Source organism: Mesoplodon densirostris, chromosome 9 (assembly GCF_025265405.1).
Source record: "Mesoplodon densirostris isolate mMesDen1 chromosome 9, mMesDen1 primary haplotype, whole genome shotgun sequence".
NCBI lineage: Eukaryota > Metazoa > Chordata > Mammalia > Artiodactyla > Ziphiidae > Mesoplodon > Mesoplodon densirostris.
The window spans coordinates 17,122,688-17,142,766 of record NC_082669.1 but is presented as its reverse complement, the minus strand read 5'-3'; the positions used below and the strand labels follow the sequence as shown (position 1 = coordinate 17,142,766).

At 39.1% G+C, this 20,079-nt stretch overlaps 2 protein-coding genes across 7 annotated transcripts in view; one reads left to right on the top strand and one right to left on the bottom strand.

Annotated features, from left to right (window-relative positions):
- SRPK2 (SRSF protein kinase 2) overlaps positions 1-20,079 on the top strand; it is a 237,359-nt gene that overhangs the window by 39,986 nt on the left and 177,294 nt on the right. The window lies entirely within an intron of this gene.
- On the bottom strand, positions 1,928-2,312 carry LOC132496135 (small ribosomal subunit protein eS26-like). Its single transcript, XM_060108340.1, has one exon. It carries the CDS (start codon positions 2,292-2,294, stop codon positions 1,947-1,949), a length of 348 nt encoding a protein of 115 aa, XP_059964323.1. The 5' UTR covers positions 2,295-2,312; the 3' UTR covers positions 1,928-1,946.

Here is a 20,079-nt window from a genome sequence, read left to right as displayed (position 1 = left end):
TACTTAGTCATTTTACAGTTGATTTGTTAGAATTGGGATCCAAAAATAAGTCCATGTGTTACATTTGTTTGTTATGCTTTTTAAATCTGGGTAGCTAAAAGGATGGTTTTAAAAAGCAGTGCAGTGGGACAACTGGCTTTTTCTTCTAACAATAATTGTGTAAAAAAAAAGTGAAGAAGAAAAAAATAATAAAAAAGACAAAAAGGGAAGAAGGAGAGGGGGAGGGACTGCTGTAGAGTAAAAGTAACTTAAAGTGCAAAATAAACAAATATAGTATATGGATTTTTTTTTTTTGGATCCTTATTCTAACACTCAGCTGTAAAAAGGTGGAAATATCCTGAATTCTCTAGCTCCAACATTCTAGAAAATAAGGGCGTATAAACATTTGAATTGTAAAGAAAAAAAAATTCCGAAAGTATTTTAATTAAAGATTTTTATAGTTATCACAAATTACCATTGTATTTTAGTTTTAAAAGTCTTAACACATGAATGAAAATTTTATGTGAGGATATTGTTAGAAGTCAAGATACAATTAACTCATGATACAGCTTTAAAGACTCCTCGAAAGCTGAATTCATCACAGTAGTTTTATAAAATTTTGCAAAGAACACTGCTAAGATTTAAAAAAAATTTTTTAATTTATTTGGCTGCGTCGCGTCTTAGTTGCAGCACGTGGGATCTTTCGTTGAGGCATGCAGGATCTTTTGTTGTGGCACGCGGGCTTCTCTAGTTGTGGTGTGCAGGCTCTAGTTGTGGCACACGGGCTCACTAGTTGCGATGCATGGGCTTAGTTGCCCCGCAGCATGTGGTATCTTAGTTCCCCTACCAGGGATCAAACCTACGTCCCCTGCATTGGAAGGCGGATTCTTAACCACTGGACCACCAGGGAAGTCCCTGCTAAGATATTTTTGACTGTAGTGAATATTTGAGGTGAAATAACATTATTGAAATATGATTTTAACCAGTAGATGGCAACAAATCAATATCTGAATGTAGTTTTAAGAAAATTGCAGGAGGAATAGTATAAATCATCAACAAGGTACATTAAATTTTTTTCCACAAATAAACATTTTATGCTTATGTCTTTAATATATGCTTGCTTGCTTGCTTATTTATTTATTTATTTATTGCTGCATTGGGTCTTAGTTGCTGTGTGCCGGCTTTCTCTAGCTGTGGTGAGCGGAGGCTACTCTTCGTTGCAGTGAGCAGGCTTCTCATTGTGGTGACTTCTCTTGTTGCGAAGCACAGGCTCTAGGTGCGCAGGCTTCAGTAGTTGTGGCACATGGGCTCAGTAGTTGTGGCTCATGGTCTCTAGAGCGTAGGCTCAGTAGTTGTGGCACATGGGTTAGTTGCTCCGTGGCATGTGGGATCTTCCCGGACCAGGGATTGAACCGTGTCCCCTGCATTAACAGGTGGATTTTTAACCACTGCATCACCAGGGAAGTCCAATATTTGCTTTTTAATTTGAAAAATGAATATAGATTTTACTTTTATGTAATATGCATTGTTCATTTTAAAGCCGTGATTGATTTTTTTTTTTTTTTTTTTTTGGTACGCGGGCCTCTCACTGTTGTGGCCTCTCCCGTTGCGGAGCACAGGCTCCGGATGCGCAGGCTCAGCGGCCATGGCTCACGGGCCCAGCCACTTCGCGGCACGTGGGATCTTCCTGGACCGGGGCACGAACCCGCGTCCCCTGCATCAGCAGGCGGACTCTCAACCACTGCACCACCAGGGAAGCCCCGTGATTGATTTTTGATAGTTGGATGATTAGTTTATAGTTGTATTTAAAAACTGAGGATTACTGCAGTTATTTGGTTTATTAGTTGGTAGAAGCTAGTAATCAGTGGTGATTTGGGGATTTATTTATTTATTTATTTAAAGTATAATTTCCACTTTATTGTCTTTCCAGGGGGCAGTATTCCTTTAGTCTTTAAGGACTCAGCTCCTTACATGGGCTTTGGTGGAGGTTGTGGGGCAGGACCAGCAGGTCTAAATCGGGGTGGAGGTGTTTGGTCCTTCTGGGCTTCCCGAGAACGATTCCTGACTACCTTGCTGTGAACGGCACAACTCACACAGTAATGTAGTTTGACATACAGCTTGGGAAGCACACAGGCGTCGAAAACACTCGCTTCGGAAATGTCCCGGACGGCTGCGGCCTCTACGATGTTCCGAATGACGAACTTCTTAATGGCCTTATCCTTGGGCACGCAACGGGTACAGTTGGTACAGTGAATAGGCTGCACGTGGCCGCGGCCCTTTTTGGCACGACCATTGTTCCTTCTTTTCTTGGTCATCTTGAAAGCGAGGAGGCGAAAGAGCGGGAATTATTTTTATTTGCCTTGCTTTATTAGAAGTTTAATAATCATCTAGTTAGTAAGTAATGTTATTTAACTTAATAAAAATAAGTTTATACTTTTTAAGAAAACAAACTGTAGAACTGTGTGATAGAAAAAATTGGGAAAAATCTGTGTTTATCGATACGGGTTATATTTCCATGATTATTGTAATGCTGTGTAAATGCTGTAGATCTATTGGTATTTTTATCAACTATACACACAACATTGCATAAGAAAGTTTGATACCTGACACAAAAGTGTAGCACCTTTGTGAAGTTTTCCAACAACTCAGTACTGTATATTGTTGATGGATATGTGTATATTCTCTTCTCTCTCTGTTTCTCTGTCTCTTATAAAACTTTATGAAAATGGACTAGCAGGGTTACACCAGAAAGTTACTGCTGTTTGGAAGTAGGGGGGGAGATTGGGACTTGAGTTTGTTTTAAAGGGTTAATTTAGCTATTTTATGTAATATTAGCAGTTGTTAATTCTGAAAAGCTGGAATGAATCTTTGTTAACAATACTTTTTGTTCCTTTCTGTATCTTTTGAATTAAAATAGACACAACTGAACATAAATAATCCTGAGCAGAGCAGCTAGTGATGACCAAATGTTAATTATTTGTGAGTTCAAGTTAAAAAATTTAACAATATATACATTTTGCATTTTGTCCATATATACAAACTAAATGTCATTATTTAATACTTGATAAAGTAAACATTTTGAGTATTATTTAATCTATACTCATCTTTCTGATGTAAACTTAATGCATCACAATTTATATAGTTACATATTTGTAGGCTTTTTGGTGGTTTCTTATTTTTTATTTTATAAACGTCCCTTCGGCAGATAACTTTTGTGCAGTTAGTTCTGAGAGGAGGAAAAGTTAATTTTTGGTAAATAGGAGTCTATTGAGTCTAAAGGTAAGAGCAATGCTATAGTTTCTATTATTTAATTTTAGATTGTCTTTATTTTTATCAGGTTTTTCTTTTTAAATTGAAGTTTGGGACTTCCCTGGCGGTCCAGTGGTTAAGACTTCGCCTTCCAATGTGGGGGAGGGGGGGCAGGGCAGGGGGTTGTGAGTTCAATCCCTGGTCCGGGAGCTGGGATCCTACCTGCGTCATGGCGAAAAAAAAAAACCCCAAAAAACATTAAAAAAAAAAAAAGAAACAGCAATATTGTAACAAAAATTCAATAAAAGACTTTAAGAAGTCTTTAAAAATTCAATAGACTTTTTTTTTAATCTTTACAAAAATAAAATTGCAGTTTAGTTGATGTACAATGTTGTGTTAATTTCTTCTGTCCAGCAAAGTGATTCAGTTATATATGTATACATCCTTTTTATTTGTTTATTTAAAATTTATTTTTATTTATTTATTTATTTTTGGCTGTGTTGGGTCTTTGTTGCTGTGTGTGGGCTTCTCATTGCGGTAGCATCTCTTGTTGCAGAGCATGGGCTCTAGGCGCCCAGGCTTCAGGAGTCGGGGCTCGAAGGCGCAGTAGTTGTGGCTCACGGGCTCTGGAACACAGGCTCAGTAGTTGTGGCACATGGGCTTAGTTGCTCCGCGGCATGTGGGATCTTCCCAGACCAGGGCTCAAACCCGTGTCCCCTGCATTGGCAGGCGGATTCTTAACCACTGCACCACCAGGGAAGCCCTATACATCCTTTTTAAAATATTCTTTTCCTTTACGGTTTATCATAGGATGTTGAATGTAATTCTCTTGTGTTATAAGTAGGTCCTTGTTTATCCATTCTGTACATAAAAGCTTACATTTAGATTGTCTTTAAAAAGAGCAAACTAATGTACAGTTCTGTTGATTGTATGTATGTACTTGCCCTTCCTCCTCCCTGGCAACTTTTGGCTTCATGTTTGATTTAGTTTTGTTAGGTGAATAAACGTAGGTGGCTGTGAAGAATGTACTTTTCCCATGTAATGGTGTATTGTGTAGGAATACGTGTGCTTCTTAGTACTTTAAAATACCATCTTTCATCACTTGCCTTTGTTTCATTTTCTCATTCATGGTGGCTCTGGGCTCTTGGCTGCCTGTGGCCTTGTGCTGGTGTTTTCCCTACTCTTCATTTGGCTGGTTTCTTGTTCTTCCTTAAGCCATCGGCTTTGATGTTGTGCCTCAGAGAATTTTTTCATGACCATCCAATCTACAGTGCCTTCTCGGTTTTGTTCTCTTGGAGCAGTGTGTCTTTTCCTCTTTAGTGCTTACAGGAAGATTCCATTGCCTTGTGTACTTTTTGCCCATCTCCCTACTAGACTTAAGCTCTACATAAGCCCTGTGAGATCAGGGGCCTTGTGTGCTCTATTCAAACATTCTGAAAATTCAGGGCCTTCCTCAGTGCTTAGAATATTGTGTGCATTTTAATAAATAGTTGTTGAATGAATGAACTCTAAATTTAAAGACTTCAGTTTTACATGTCAGAACTTATTTAACTTTCTTCTGTTCGTTCTGTAGTAATGAATTTTTCTCTGCAAAGCTAGAGTATGCTTTCTGGATCGAGTTTTTGTTTTCTTGGATTGGAAGAATCAATATTGTGAAAATGACTATACTACCCAAAGCAATCTATAGATTCAGTGCAATCCTTATCAAACTACCAATGGCATTCTTCACAGAATTAGAACAAAAAATTTTACAATTCGTATGGAAACACAAAAGACCCCGAATAGCCAAAGCAATCTTGAGAAAGAAAAACGGAGTTGGAGGAATCAAGCTCCCCGACTTCAAACTATACCATAAAGCTACAGTAATCAAGACAGTATGGTACTGGCACCGAAACAGAAAGATAGATCAATGGTACAGGATAGAATGCCCAGAGATAAACCCACACACATATGGGCACCTAATTTACAACAAAGGAGGCAAGAACATACAATGGAGAAAAGACAGCCTCTTTAATAAATGGTGCTGGGAAAACTGGACAGCTACATGTAAGAGAATGAAATTAGAACACTACCCAATACCATACACAAAAATAAACTCCAAATGGATTAAAGACTTAAATGTAAGACCAGATACTATAAAACTCTTAGAGGAAAACCATAGGAAAAACATTCTTTGACATAAACCACAGCAAGATCTTTTGTGACCCACCTCCTAGAGTAATGGAAATAAAAACAAAAATAAACAAATGGGACTTAATTAAACTTAAAATCTTTTACACAGCAAAGGCAACTGTAAACAAGACAAAAAGACAACCCTCAGAATGGGAGAAAATATTTGCAAATGAAACAACAGACAAAGGATTCATCTCCAAAATATACAAAAATATATGGAGCTCAATATCAAAACAAACAATCCAGTTAAAAAATGGGCAGAAGACCTAAATAGACATTTCACCAAGACATACAGATGGCCAAGAGGCACATGAAAAGATGCTCAACATCACTAATTATTAGAGAAATGCAAATCAAAACTACAGTGAGGTATCACCTCATGCTGTTCAGAATGGCCATCATCAAAAAATCTAGAAACAATAAATAGGTGTGGTGAACTTGCCTGGTGCAAGTAAACAATAAATAGGCAAGGGTGTGGTGAAAGGGAACCCTCCTGCACTGTTGGTGGGAATGTAAATTGATACAACTATGGAGAAACAGTATGGAGGTTCCTTAAAAAACTAAAAATAGAACTACCATAAGACTCAGCAATCCCACTACTGGGCATATACCCTGAGAAAACCATAATTCAGAAAGAGACATGTAGCACAGTGTTCACTGCAGCACTGTTTACAATAGCCAGGACATAGAAGCAACCTAAGTGTCCATCGACAGATAAATGGATAAAGAAGATGTGGCACATATATACGATGGAATATTACTCAGCCATAAAAAGAAATGAAATTGAGTTACTTGTAGTGAGGTGGATGGACCTAGAGTCTGACATACAGAGTGAAGTCAGAAAGAGAAAAACAAATACTGTATGCTAATGCATATATATGGAATCTAAAAAAAAAAAAAAAAAAAAAAGGTTCTGAAGAACCTAGGGACAGGACAGGAATAAAGACTCAGACATAGAGAATGGACTTGACATGGGTTGGAGGGCGAAGCTGGGGTGAAGTGAGAGTAGCATTGACATATATATATATATATACTACCGAATGTAAAATAGTTGGCTGGTGGGAAGCAGCACCATAGCACAGGGAAATCAACTCAGTGCTTTGTGATGACCTAGAGAGGTGGGATAGGGAGGATGGGAGGGAGGCTCAAGAGGGAGGGGATATGGGAACCTGTGTATGCATATGGCTGATTCTCTTTGTTGTGCAACGGAAACTAACAAAGTATTGTGAAGCAATTATACTCCAATAAAGATGTATTTTAAAAAAAGGTTTTGTTTTTATGGATTATTCTTTATATTTAACTTTTTGACACATCTGAAATTTATTGTGTAATATCATGTGAAGTATAATCCAAAGGAATTGTGTAATATCCATTTGCCTTAAACTACATTTATTGTGCATTTCTTATTGTTATTTGTGGTTACTAAGAATTTAAAATGTAAATCTGTAGAGATACTGTTTTCGTCCATTGATTAACGTCTTTTCTGTTCAAACTAGAAAAATCTAGTTTTGGGGTTTTTTTGTTAATGCATGAAGTTTTGCTATTTTTTTAGCTTTTCAAATCTATTTGTATTTTATGAAGAAATTTCTTGTAAGGTGAGTGAATAAATTAGATGACTAATAGGCAGTATGTCATGGTGAAATATGTAAAGATTCAGGCAGTGTGGGAGTAAAGAAAATTTTGGAGGGGGTGGTTGAAACTGCGAAGCAGCCCGTTCTGTGATCAGTATCATGTCGGCTCCTATCTGAGCCTGGGGCCCTGTGTCATCCTTTGTTGTTGTTGCTCTTAATACCTTTTACTGCTGGACTGCAGGTTAATTTAAAGCTCCCCACTCCTCACACCCAATCCCCTATATGATCCCAATCCATTTTGTATGATGTTGTGGTTTATGACTGGAATGAGCCAGGGGTAGATAGAGTCATTTGTGTGGCTCCTTTGGAAAGTCTGACCGTCTGTATTTCTGATACCTTCTAGAAGAAACTTGTATGTTTGAGAGTTCCTTAAATTCGCTCATTCAAATTTAGTGCCTCTGTCTTCCATTCATTCAGCAAGTATTGGGCACCTAGTATAAATGGGCATTGCTAGACACCGGGGATACAATAATGGACAAGCAGATGTGGGCCTCTTCCCCTAGCATTTTGAAATCTAGTTGGGGAGTCAGATGTATAACAGACAATTATACATATCAGAATGAATGCAGAGAGATGGGAGAAGAATCAGGTGCTATGGGAAAAACTTCACCTGGATTTGGCAGGGAAAAGGAACATTTCTTGAAGGTCAGGATGCTGGGGAGAGATGAAAAATCAGGAGAGTGTGGCAGTGGTTGACAAACTTTTTCTGTGAAGTACCAGATAGTACTTTTGGCTTTTCTGGCCACATCTCTGTTGCAACTACTTAGTAACCCTGTGATTGTAGTGCAAAAGCAGCCATGGACAGTAAATAAATGAATGAGTGTGGTGGTGTTTAAATCAGACTTTATTTATGGACACTGAACTTTGAATTACGTATAATTTTCAGGTGTCATGAAATATTATTCTTTTGATTTTTTTCCCTCCCGCAACCATTTAAAAATATAAAAACGATTTTTAGCTTACATGTAAGAAAAGCAGGCGGTGGGCTGTAGTTTCCTGAGTCCTAGGATATGGTGCTAAAAAATCCCATTATCAACTCTTCATTAAAATGAAGCTGTTGTGCAATAGACCTGTAGTCAGTGCATGTATTATGCTTTTAGTAAGACACACATTTGTAGGTAGGGTTGAAAATTATAGTATTTCTGCACCTCTAGCTGTTCTTTTGAAATATTCCAGTAATTCTGGAAGGTGAAAGTAAAGGATGTTGGGGATTCTGAGGGTGTGCACATAGAGGGGCTTGCCTGGTGCAAGTAATAGTAAACTCAGAGGGCCCAGAGTCTAGTCGTGATCTTGTCAGTTATTGACTCTTCAGTGTTGGGCAGATCATTGCACTTTTCTGTGCCTCGTTTGTGAAAAAGAGAAAATAAACAACATAGATACTGCTCATTATTACTGCAAATAATTAGTATACTTCAAAGCACCATGCAGTGTCAACATAAATATCTTAAAATTACACAGCCATTTCTGGCATCTTCCCATATAACGTGTAGATGTAAGATGGCATTATGATTGATTACGTTGTGTCACCAAGACGTGTTCTTGAAGAATTCAGGCATAATGCAGATGTTCAGGTATTGTTCTAGGTATGGGGATACACAATAAACAGAAATTGTTCTGTCCTTGTGGGTTATAAATAAATAGATAGATCATACCAGTCATAAGTGCTGTAGAGAAAATAAAGGCAAGGGGATAGATAGGTAGGGAGCGTGGGGATGGTAGATGAGGAGGGAACTGGGAGAAAGCCTCTAGAAATGAGGTGTGAACCAAGACCTTGAAGATTTGGGGAGTGGAGGCGCTCTCAAGGAGAACATACAGTGCAGAGATCCTGAGGTAAGAAAAGGTTTAGTGTACTTGAAAACAGAATAAAGGCCAGCATGCATATATGAGACCAAGTGATGTAGGGAGGTAGGGGACAGATTTATAGGACCTAGTAGACCACGGAGTTGAGTTTGGATTTTATTCTGAGAAAGATTAAAAGGCTCTTGGAAGATTTTGAGCAAAGGATTGAAATAACCTAAGTCCATTTAAAAGTGACAGATCTTTTCCCCTTCCTCCTCGACAATTTTGTCCTAAAGCCATTAGGTGATGCATAACAAGGTGGGTACTCACAGTGTGAGGAGGGGGTGTGGGGAGCTGTTGGCCCCGAGCAGCTTATTTGGGCCCAGGTGGGACAAGAAGGGTGGCCTGGGACAGAGTGTCCATGTTGTGAGGGCCTGGAAGAGTCAGAGCCCAAGCAGGGCGAAGAGAGGATCTCTGACCTGGTGGCCTGGTGTGGGATGCTGCAGCTCAGTTAGTTAGGCGAGTGTGCTAAGGGGGGAGCAGACCGCTTGGGGAGCCGGCCCGTTGTCTCCACCCTGTGTAGGGGGTGGCCCGGGTGGAGTGTGAGGATTAAGCCGTGGTGACCTATCAGTCTCAATTTTCTGATCTCGATCATTTTCTTGTAGTTATCTAGACCATCCTTGTTTTTAGCATTTGAAGATGATGGAACATCGTGTTGGCAGCTAACTCTCAGGTGGTTTGGGGAAAACAAACATTCCTTTGTACTGCACTTTAGTGTAATTTTGTTGTTTCAAAACTGAAAAAAAGAAAACCCAACAATGTCCCTCTGGCCACTTCATGGGGCATGGACGGTAGAGTGGCAGGAGTGAAAGTCTGGAGACCAGGGAGGAGGCTGCTGCAGTCTGGTCTGGGCGGGTTGTGATGGTGGAGTGGGCAGGTGGTCTTGGTGGAGGAGGTGAGAATTGTCAGACTGCAGGTTTATTCTGAAGGTGGCACTGACTGGATTTGCTGATGAGGTATGAGATAAGAGTCAAGATAGTTTCGTAGTTTTTTTAAGGCTTGAGGAAGTAGGGAAAGATGATGCCATTAAATAATGCATGAATTCATTTAAAAAAAATAGGGTTTGTGAGAAGAACTGGATTCTTGTCTTAGCTCAGCCATTGAGATGGTGTGTGAACTTAACTTCTGCATTGACATTTCTGGTTCTTGGTTGCTTCATGTGGGTAGCATGATATAGAATGTTTACAGTGGGACCAGTAGGCTACTTTAGCCGTAGGAGGTCTTGATTTCAACAAGGCATATGATCTTCTCTCATGACACTTTGCTGAAGAGCTAGATGTGGTTTATATAATAGAACACCTGTTCTCCAAAATTAGTAATTAATGAATTAAGTACTAACTTCCAAAGAGCTTGTTAGTGGTGAGGTGAAATACTTTGAAACTATTTTGTTAAATATTTTTATCATTGACTTGGATGAAGACCTAGACTACCTGATTATTAAATCAGTATACTAGGGATCTTGAGAGCTGCCCTTTTGGAGAGGATACAGTTGGGATTCATGAAAGTCTTGCTTGAATGAAACCACCACTAAGTAATTATTACTGATGAATACCTTCAGTTAACTTCCTGATGTACCTACTTCAGTGTACATGGTAGACTTTACAATAGGCATAATAGGATTACAGGATATTAAATGGTAATAGATGGGAAAACTCAAGGCATGATGCCTGATCCACACACCTGCTAAATGTCAGTAACATTCCTCTCCAGTCAAAGGGGGTGTAACAGCCTTGCTTTTCATACTGTACATTCGTTAGTTTTTCGGTTATGAATCATTTAGTCAGAGTGCTTTTAAGGAAAGACAGTTTGAATCCTTTCAAAAATTTGTTTCTATTGTGCATACTTGAGTTGGCTTTCTTGAAAAAAAGTTTTCTTAGGTGAAATTTTCAGCCAGTTAGCTTGGCTCCACTATGGAAAGGTGTGAATGAAGTGATGTGTCCTCAAATCACTACTGTAGTATAAAGATATAGATATATTTATATAATACTATGCATAATATAGAGGTATTTTCACCTCTTGGAAACTAATGTACTATTATTCTATTTTGTTCTTCTTAAAATATTCACTCTAAAGGCAAGAAACACTGTTCCCCTCCGTTGTATTAGTATGTAGCATCTTGTACACTTTGGTGCTCAGTAAGTTACATAGTAAGTAAATGAGAAGAAAGACTTCATTGTTCTTAACATTCTGAACAGTGCCAGTAATGTTTTGTTTGCCTCAAAGATCAGCCCTTACAAAAAGTAATAGACTGCCTGCAATGTCTCAAATATGAGATATGGGTAGGTGTTTCAGAGAAATTTCTGTGCAGTTCTGCCTTGTGGTTTGAAGTTGAAACCTTAGGAGGAAGTCCTTTGCTGCCTGCAGTTTCTAATGTTTTGCTGGTAATGCAGGCTTGAACGGTTGTCACTGCCTGCGCTCACAGAGGCTTCTTCGTTTGTTTTTGAATTTTATTAAGGAAGTTTTAGTGTATACTTTTCTCTAGTGTTCTTTTTTCCCTGGCATAAAATTTCAATCTTGTGTAAATGTACATTCTTACTATTTCTTTTCATAGGTCTTTTTGACTGAGTTTTTTTCTCCAGCTGCATCCACGCTATGCGCCAGGGTCTCCGAAGGTGTTGAGAGGAGACCACTGAGCTGGGGAAAGCATTCCTGGCTGAGGTGGAGATATGTGACTAACAAATGAGATATCTGTGCAAACTTTAAAAAAATTGAGGTGAACATCACAAGACATTAAAGTAACCATTTTAAGGTGAACGGTGGCAGTTGGTACATTCAGAGTGTTGTGCAGCCACCAGTTCTTTCTAGTTCCAAAACGTCTCATCATCCTCAAGAGAAATCCTGTATGCATTAAGCAGGTGCTCCCACCCCTCCCCCGACGCCGCCCAACCCACGGCTGCTGCCCGTCTGCATTTTGTCTCTCTGGATCTACCTATCCTGGATGCTTTATATAGTAGAATCATAAAATATGCGACCATTTGTGTCTGGCTGCTTTCAGGTTGCTGAATGTTTCCAAGAGTCATCCCATTGTGGCATGAATCAGTACTTTATTCCTTTTTATTACTGAATAATATTCCATTATTTGTATATGCCACAGTTTATCCGTTCATCCATTGATGAATATTTGGGTTGTTTCCACCTTTTGGCTGTTACGAATAGTGCTGCTATGAACATGTGTATATGTATTTGAGTACCAGTTTTCGCTTCTTTGGGTTATATACCTAAGAGTGGAACTGCTGGAGTCATGTTGTGATTCTGTGTTTACTTTTTTGAGGAACCATAAACTTTTCCCCAGAGGCTGTGCCATTTGGTATTCCTTCCAGCAATGTGTGAGGGTTTTCTCTACACATTTACCAGCACTTGTTGGTTTCCTTTTTCTTTTCTTTTTTTTTTTTTTTTTAACTTATAGACATCTTTGTGGGTGTGAAGTGATACCTCATTGTGGTTTTTGTTTGCAGTCTCTTAATGATTAATGATGTTGAGCATCTTGTCATGTGCGTGTTGATCACTTGTACCTCTTGGGAGAAATGTCTCTTCAAGTCCTTTACCCAGTTTCTTTTTTTTTTTTTTTTTTTTTTTTTGCGGTACGCGGGCTTCTCACTGTTGTGGCCTCTCCCGTTGCAGAGCACAGGCTCCGGACGCACAGGTTCAGTGGCCATGGCTCACGGGCCCAGCCACTCCGCGGCATTTGGGATCTTCCCAGACCGGGGCACGAACTGGTTTTCCCTGCATCGGCAGGCGGATTCTCAACCACTCCGCCACCAGGGAAGCCCCCTTTACCCAGTTTTTAACTGGATTGTCTTTTGGTGGTTGTGTTTGTTATATATTCTAGGTATCAGACCCTTATCACATATGAGGTTTGTTAATATTTTCTCTTCTGTATGTTGTCTTCCACTTTTTTGATAATTTCCTTTGTTGCAGAAAAGTTTTAAATTTTGATAAAGTCCAGTTGTTATTTTTCCTTTCTGGAACATGCTTTTGTTTTTATAATCTCAGAATCTGTTGCCAGAATCAAGGTCCTGAGTCTCTACCCTGCCCCCCCGCCCCCCACGTTTTCTTCTATGAGTTTTATGGGTTTAATTCTTATATTTAGGTTGTTGATCCATTTTGCGTTAATTTATGTTTATGGTGTAAGATTGGAGTCCAGCTTAAGTTTTTTGGAATGTGTATATCCAGTTGCCCAGGTACCATTTGTTGAAGAGACTTCTTTCTCCATTGAATGGGCTTGGGTGCAAACTTACTTCTGTGTGTATGTGTATAGGCTTATCTAGAATTTACTTCTAACTAGGAGCTGTATATGAGAAGGTTTGGGGGAGGGGCACAGTCTCGTTTTAGGTGATAAATGGGGATTCGTCACTTGAAAGTAAAATGAGCTTTAGGGACTTCCCTACTTCCCTGGTGGCACAGTGGTTAAGAATCCGCCTGCCAATGCAGGGGACACGTGTTTGATCCCTGGTCTGGGAAGGTCCCACGTGACGCGGAGCAACTAAGCCCGTGCGCCACAACTACTGAGCCTGCGCTCTAGAGCCCGTGCTCCACAACAAGAGAAGCCACCGCAATGAGAAGCCCGCACACCACAACGAAGAGTAGCCCCCGCTCTCCACAGCTAGAGAAAGCCCATGCGCAGCAACGAAGACCCAACGCAGCCATAAATAAATAAATTAAAAAATTAGCTTTAACTATAAATATAACTATTTTAAATTAGGTAGTTAAATTAGTACTGACTTTATTTTGGCCATTGAGTCCTCTTATAAGATCTATTTAGTATACCTTTTGTAGATGAGTAATGTGGAAGTGAGCTTACTGGCTCCCTTTTCTGAAAACTTATAGTTTATTCTGTAATTTATTCTCAGGGTAATTAATGTGCTTTTAAAAGTGAGAAACAGTAAAGAAATTATACTGATACATTTGCTTTATGTTTTGTTTAACAAACATTTTGCATATGTAGCTTCTCCCTTTTTGTCTTCCAAATAATTAAGTTCGCAAAATTTTTGTGTTGGCGGAATTTAAGGAATTAAGGAGAAAGGTGCTGAGCAAAATACGAATATTGGCTTAAAAGGTTTGTTCTTGTACCTTGTTAGGGACGTGTGTGGGTGTTTGTGTGATTGTGAGAGAGAGTGAATGTGTGTGTGTGTGTGTGTGTGTGTGTGTTTTAAAGCATAGATGTTGCTTTACTCTTTTGAAAAATAATTTGTCTTAAACAGCAAAACCAAGTAGCAGACAACATTGCAAATAAAAAAATATATAACTAAAGATTTGATGAACTGGATTACTAGAAAAAGACGTTGATTATTTGGGGGAAAAAATTGGAAAAAGTGTAAAAAGCAGCTTATGTTTCTCCCCTTCTTGGATTAAATTTGAGTGCATATTGAGGGACTTTCCTGGTGGTCCAGTGGTTAAGACTCCATGCTTCCACTCCAGAGCGCACGGGTTCCATCCCTGGTCGGGGGACTAAAATCCTACATGCCGCATGGCGTGGACGGGGGTGGGTTGGCGGGGGGTGGGGGGGGAGTGCATGTTGAAAGTCAAAACTAAAGCTTGTTAAAGTTAATCATTAATATGTTTCTTAAAAAGTTTTCAAGAATGTAGAAAAGACAGAGAAGGTAATTTTAAACTTTAATAATATTGCTAATGAAAAAATTTTTTCATAAAGCCACAAATACCTGGAGGCTGTTGTACTTAAACCCCTATATTCTGAGTGCCTAGTGTTTAATAGTAGGTAATTCTATTTTGATTGTAACTCTTTGCTATTTTGAAAAGGACATTTGCAGTGATGAAAAATTTTGTCTTAGATTCACATGTGTAGAACTTTTAAATAATATATTAGTTGCGTTTTCACAGAAATTAGAGATTTGTAAAGGTGATACTGTGAACATTTTTCTTGACTGTGACATTGTCAGTTTTGAAATACTGTGAATTAGTTTTTTATATATGACACATTTCATTTTCACTCTTTTGGATTTGTGTTTTATTTTAGTTGAGATTTGACTCCCGGTCTACTTGAAAATATTGCTTGGGTTTTGTTTTAAAACATGAATTTGACTCATGCATGTAAATTAATGTTCTATAAATTGGCATGCAATCGTTTGATTTGTGATTCTCTTTGGAGTACAGTAGTTAAAAACTGGACATATGAAATACTGATACCTCACTGCTCTTCAGTGCCAGGATTTTATACCAGGGTCTAGTGGCAGAGCCTGAAGGACATTATCAGTTATTCTTTTTTTTTTTTTTTTTTTTTGTGCGGTACGCGGGCCTCTCACTGTTGTGGCCTCTCCCGTTACGGAGCACAGGCCCCGGACACGCAGGCTCAGAGGCCATGGCTCAGGGGCCCAGCCGCTCCGCGGCATGTGGGATCTTCCCGGACCGGGGCACGAATCCGCGTCCCCCTGCATCGGCAGGCGGACTCTCAACCACTGCGCCACCAGGGAAGCCCTAGACTCTTAAAAGATTATTGAGATCAGAGAGCTTTTGATTTGGTTTATATCTATTATAGTTACTGTATTAGAAATTAAAATTGAGAAAAATTAATTCATTTAAAAGAATAAATAGTAAACCCCTTCCTTGTTGACATAAATAGCATACTTTAAAAAAAATAAATTGATTTATTTATTTAAATTTATTTTTGGCTGCATTGGATCTTTGTTGCTGTGCACGGGCTTTCTCTAGTTGCAGCGAGCGGGGGCTACTCTTCATTGCGGTGCGCGGGCTTCTCACTGAGGTGGCTTCTCTTGTAGCGGAGCACGAGCTCTAGGCACGCGGGCTTCATTAGTTGTGGCTCGGGGGTTCTAGAGCGCAGGCTCAGTAGTTGTGGCACACGGGCTTAGTTGCTCCATGGCATGTGGGATCTTCACAGACAAGGGCTCGAACCCGTGTCTCCTGCAATGGCAGGCGGATTCTTAACCACTGTGCCACCAGGGAAGCCCCAAATAGCATACTTTTAAATGAAGAAATAGAAGTTTTTCAAAACAAAAATTAGAATGACATTGTTTTACATTTTAAAAATTTCTTTAATGTCTGGCTTACTAAAAGCTAGATTCTTACACTTCTGCCTTTAGTCTGTTGGAATATATTACTTTGGCTAAAATATATGCAAAAATTCTTAAACCCATGCTGTGTCCTTGTGTCAGTTGTGTTCTTTAAAGCGACAGCTTCATTTCATTCATTTTTGAGGATGTGTCTGCCAGGTACCCAAGTTGGAATAACCATTGCTTGTCTGTCAGTCAAGTAAGAAAGGTGTTCCCTGGAAAAAGGGACTAGTTCTACTCAAATCTAAAAACAACTGCCAAGTGTTTTTCCTTAAAACATCCATTGATGCAGTACAAGTGCTTCCTATTTTATAAGACAGAATATGTACTCAGGGTTGAGATTTAATAAAAATTAATATGTTTTACTCCTTCATTAAGAACACTCCTAAGTGAAACTGCCATTGCCTTAACTTCAAGTCCTTGTCAGTGAAGAATACAGTGACTACTAGTGCAGTTTGGGGCCACTGCCTTGATTGGTACTACGGTATCACCGCTTTTACCTGCTGTTGCTTTTACATTGTCAGTGCACATGTCAGCAGTGAAAAAGGCAGTATCTTGGTATCATTATGAAAGTGGTTTGATCTCGTGGATTTCTTGGGATTTGTGAACCGTACTTTGAGAATTGCTGGGAGGGATGGACACCCCCACTATTGAATTGCTGTGGCAGCTCTTCCTCCCCCCAGAAAAAAGAGAGAATCAAATCCGAGTCGAATTTTCAGGTATAATGGAGAAGGGGAGGGAACAAATACTTCTGACTTTACTATTATTTATTCTCATTTAAGACTCTTGACTGCCCTGTAATTCTAGATATTGTTTTCCCTTATTTGTGTATTGGGTAACCAGATCCTGAGAGGTTAAATAGCTTGCCTAATGTCATAGAACTAGTAAATAGTGGCCAATGGGCTGGAACTAAACTCTGGGTGAAATCAAAGTCCATATGCTCTTCCCTAAGCCAAGCATGTCTCCAAATGGATGTAATGGATCCTGGAATGAGGAAGTCTAATCCAAAGGTCAGGTTAACTGTTGCCCTATTCTTGTATCAGTTTCTTATCTTGTCATTAACATTTTGCTATTAAGAATAACAGGGATCTTAATTAGAAAGATGCCCATGGGAACCACTGATATTTCACTTGATCTTTGATCTCATTTGTAAAATTGGAATAAGGTCAAGGAATAAAATACTGCCAAAACTAGAAGTCAGAAACATAGTTTATCTGGTGGGCTGTCTGGTGTTTAGAGTTATTTGTACTAGTTTGTACTGAAGGACTGACTTACAAGTGAATAAATAATTGTGCTTTACCTAGTCCTTGAGAGTGTCTCGATTGAGTAGCAGATAGACCACGCAAGTTAACGCTGCTTTCCAGTCCTTTCTGAGTAGTTATTTGAGAGGTAGTTTCCACTGCTTAAAGAACGCTTTCCTGTCAAGTTAAGAGACGCACTTGTAAAGATTACCTAAAAGATACCTTTTTATTTAACTACACCAGTTTGCTCTGTGTAAAAAGGTTGGGAGTCACAGGATATCAACTAGGAAGTAATTTCAGAAACGTTTTAGTAACTAATGTCTGTAATTTGAACACAGGTTGGAGGAAAATGATCAAAGAATCTCAGAATTACAGTACAGTACAGTATATTAAAATCATGCCAAATACAGTTAAACTGGATTTTAATTTGTGTGTTCATCAAGAATATTTCTAGGCTTGCTGTAGGGATGAGTATACAGTTGTCTAATATTTAGAATGACAATACTGCAAGAAACTGTAAGGATCATCTGGTCAGGTTTTAGAACAGTAAAACCTTTTCTTGAATTGAAATCGTATACAGGAGTCTAATTTTTAAAGTATAAAAGGCAAATGATTGAAATGAGAGTCGTGGGTCTGGAATTCTCAGACTTGCTTGGCAGGTTCTGTTTGCCACTGCTGAGAGCCCTTGGTTAATAGTAATAAACAGCATTACATGTACTGAGTGTTCATTCTGGGCCAAGTACTGAAACACTTTACATGCATGATTTCACAGTTGAAAAACCATTCACCTAGCTAAGCTTCTGAATTTTATCTCTGAAGAAGCAGGCCCACAGAGCTTAAATGAATTGCCCAGGGTCTGAAACTAGTTTATAGTAGAGTTAGTGTTATTAAAATCCTTTTAGTCATTTTAGCTAATGGTATGTGTGTGTGGTGTGTTATTTTCCCAGATGTGAAAATAATACGTGTTCATTGCAAAAAAAAAAAAAAAATGGACTTGCAAATGAGTATAAAAGGGAAAAAAATACTTAACTTCAGTATTTAGAGATTAATCATATTTTGGTATTGATCTTTCTAGTCTCCTTTATAAATTGTTTCTTTATTAGAAAATTAATGTACCCGTCACACCATTTTGTTATGAGTCTTACAATATATTCTAAAGTGTATTCCCTTTTTTCTAAATATTCTTTGTGAGAATGATTGTTTAATGAAATTTTACTAAAGTTGAACAGTTTATTAATTGTTCCTATTGTTGGACATTTATGATGTTCCCCCCCCACCCCCGTCTGCTATTATATTTAATGCTGTAATGAGCATAACATTTCTGGAACATAAACTTCTAGATTTCGAATTAGTGGATCATTTAAAAAATATATCTTGAAACATATTTCCATATTGATCTTTGAAACGTGTTGCTAGCTTATACTTTCACAAGTCATACAGTTAATTTCTTGAGTTCTGGACAATGCCATTAAAACAAATAGCCATTATTTAAATCTGCATTTGTTTGATTATAAATGAGGTCAAACTTTCCTTCTTTATATTTATTAGCGGTTTCTCTTTTTTTCATTTGTAAATCCCTGTATTTTTACTTTGTCTTTCTATTTGGATGTTTTTTCTCTTTTAAAAAATAAGAGTTCGGGCTTCCCTGGTGGCGCGGTGGTTGAGAGTCCGCCTGCCAATGCAGGGGACACGGGTTCGTGCCCCGGTCCGGAAAGATCCCACATACCGCGGAGCAGCTGGGCCTGTGAGCCGTGGCCGCTGAGCCTGTGCGTCCGGAGGGAGCCTGTGCTCCACAACGGGAGAGGCCACAGCAGTGAGAGGCCCGCGCACTGCAAAAAAAAAAAAAAAGAGTTCAGACTTCCCTGGTGGCACAGTGGTTAAGAATCCACCTGCCAGTGCAGGAGACACGTGTTCAAGCCCTGGTCCAGGAAGATCCCACATGCCACAGTGCAACTACGCCGGTGGGCCACAACTACTGAGCCTGCGCTCTAGAGCCCACAAGCCACAACTACTGAGCCCACGTGCTGCAACTACTGAGCCCGCATGCCACAACTGCTGAGCCTGTTCGCCTAGAGCCCGTGCTCTGCAACAAGAGAATCCGCCGCAATGAGAAGCCCACGCACCACAACAAAGAGTAGCCCCCGCTCGCCGCAACTAGAGAAGGCCCGGGCACAGCAACGAAGACCCAACACAGCCAAAAATAAACAAATAAATAAATTTATTTAAAAAAATAAGAGTTCAAGAAACAAATATTCTTATGATTCACTACTCCGCGCCTCCCCATGCCCACAACCCCTGTCATGTCTGTTGCCATTTTTTACTCAGGTTTAGAAAAAATTATTAATTTTTGGCAAAAAGAAGTTTTAACTTTAAAAATTTTCAAAGCGTGTAATGTCTGATTATCTCTTCTTTTGTGATGTTATCAGCCACTGATGACCATTGCCACATCCATTAATTCATTAGGTGTTCCAAAATGCTGATGTTGTAATTTTGTCGTTCTTTCTTTTATTCATTTTCCTGGAATATTTTATAGAAAAGGGTCCCCATTTCAACTGTTTGGATACATCAGGTGCAGTTCATATAGGCAAGTCAGTATACATGCTTGATTCTCTAATTTTATTTAGCATTTTTGAAATAGTTGATTTTACTAGCTTCTTCCAAAAGGACTAAAAGAATTAATTACAGATTTAAACATGTTTGTGTATTATTATATTTATTGATGCATAAATTGTTCCATCTATGGCCAGCAGGAGCTCCTTCAGCACAGCTCTTAAGTGACAGGGCTTTCACCTGTTCTGACTGCAGCTCTTGCTTTCAGAGACCACATGCACTCTGTAGAATTGAGCCACGTATTCTGAGATGCCTAGAAGAGAGGGGAGGCTCACTGAAGACTCCTGGGGAGTAGCGTTAACTTGTTATTGATCAGCACAACAAATACATGCC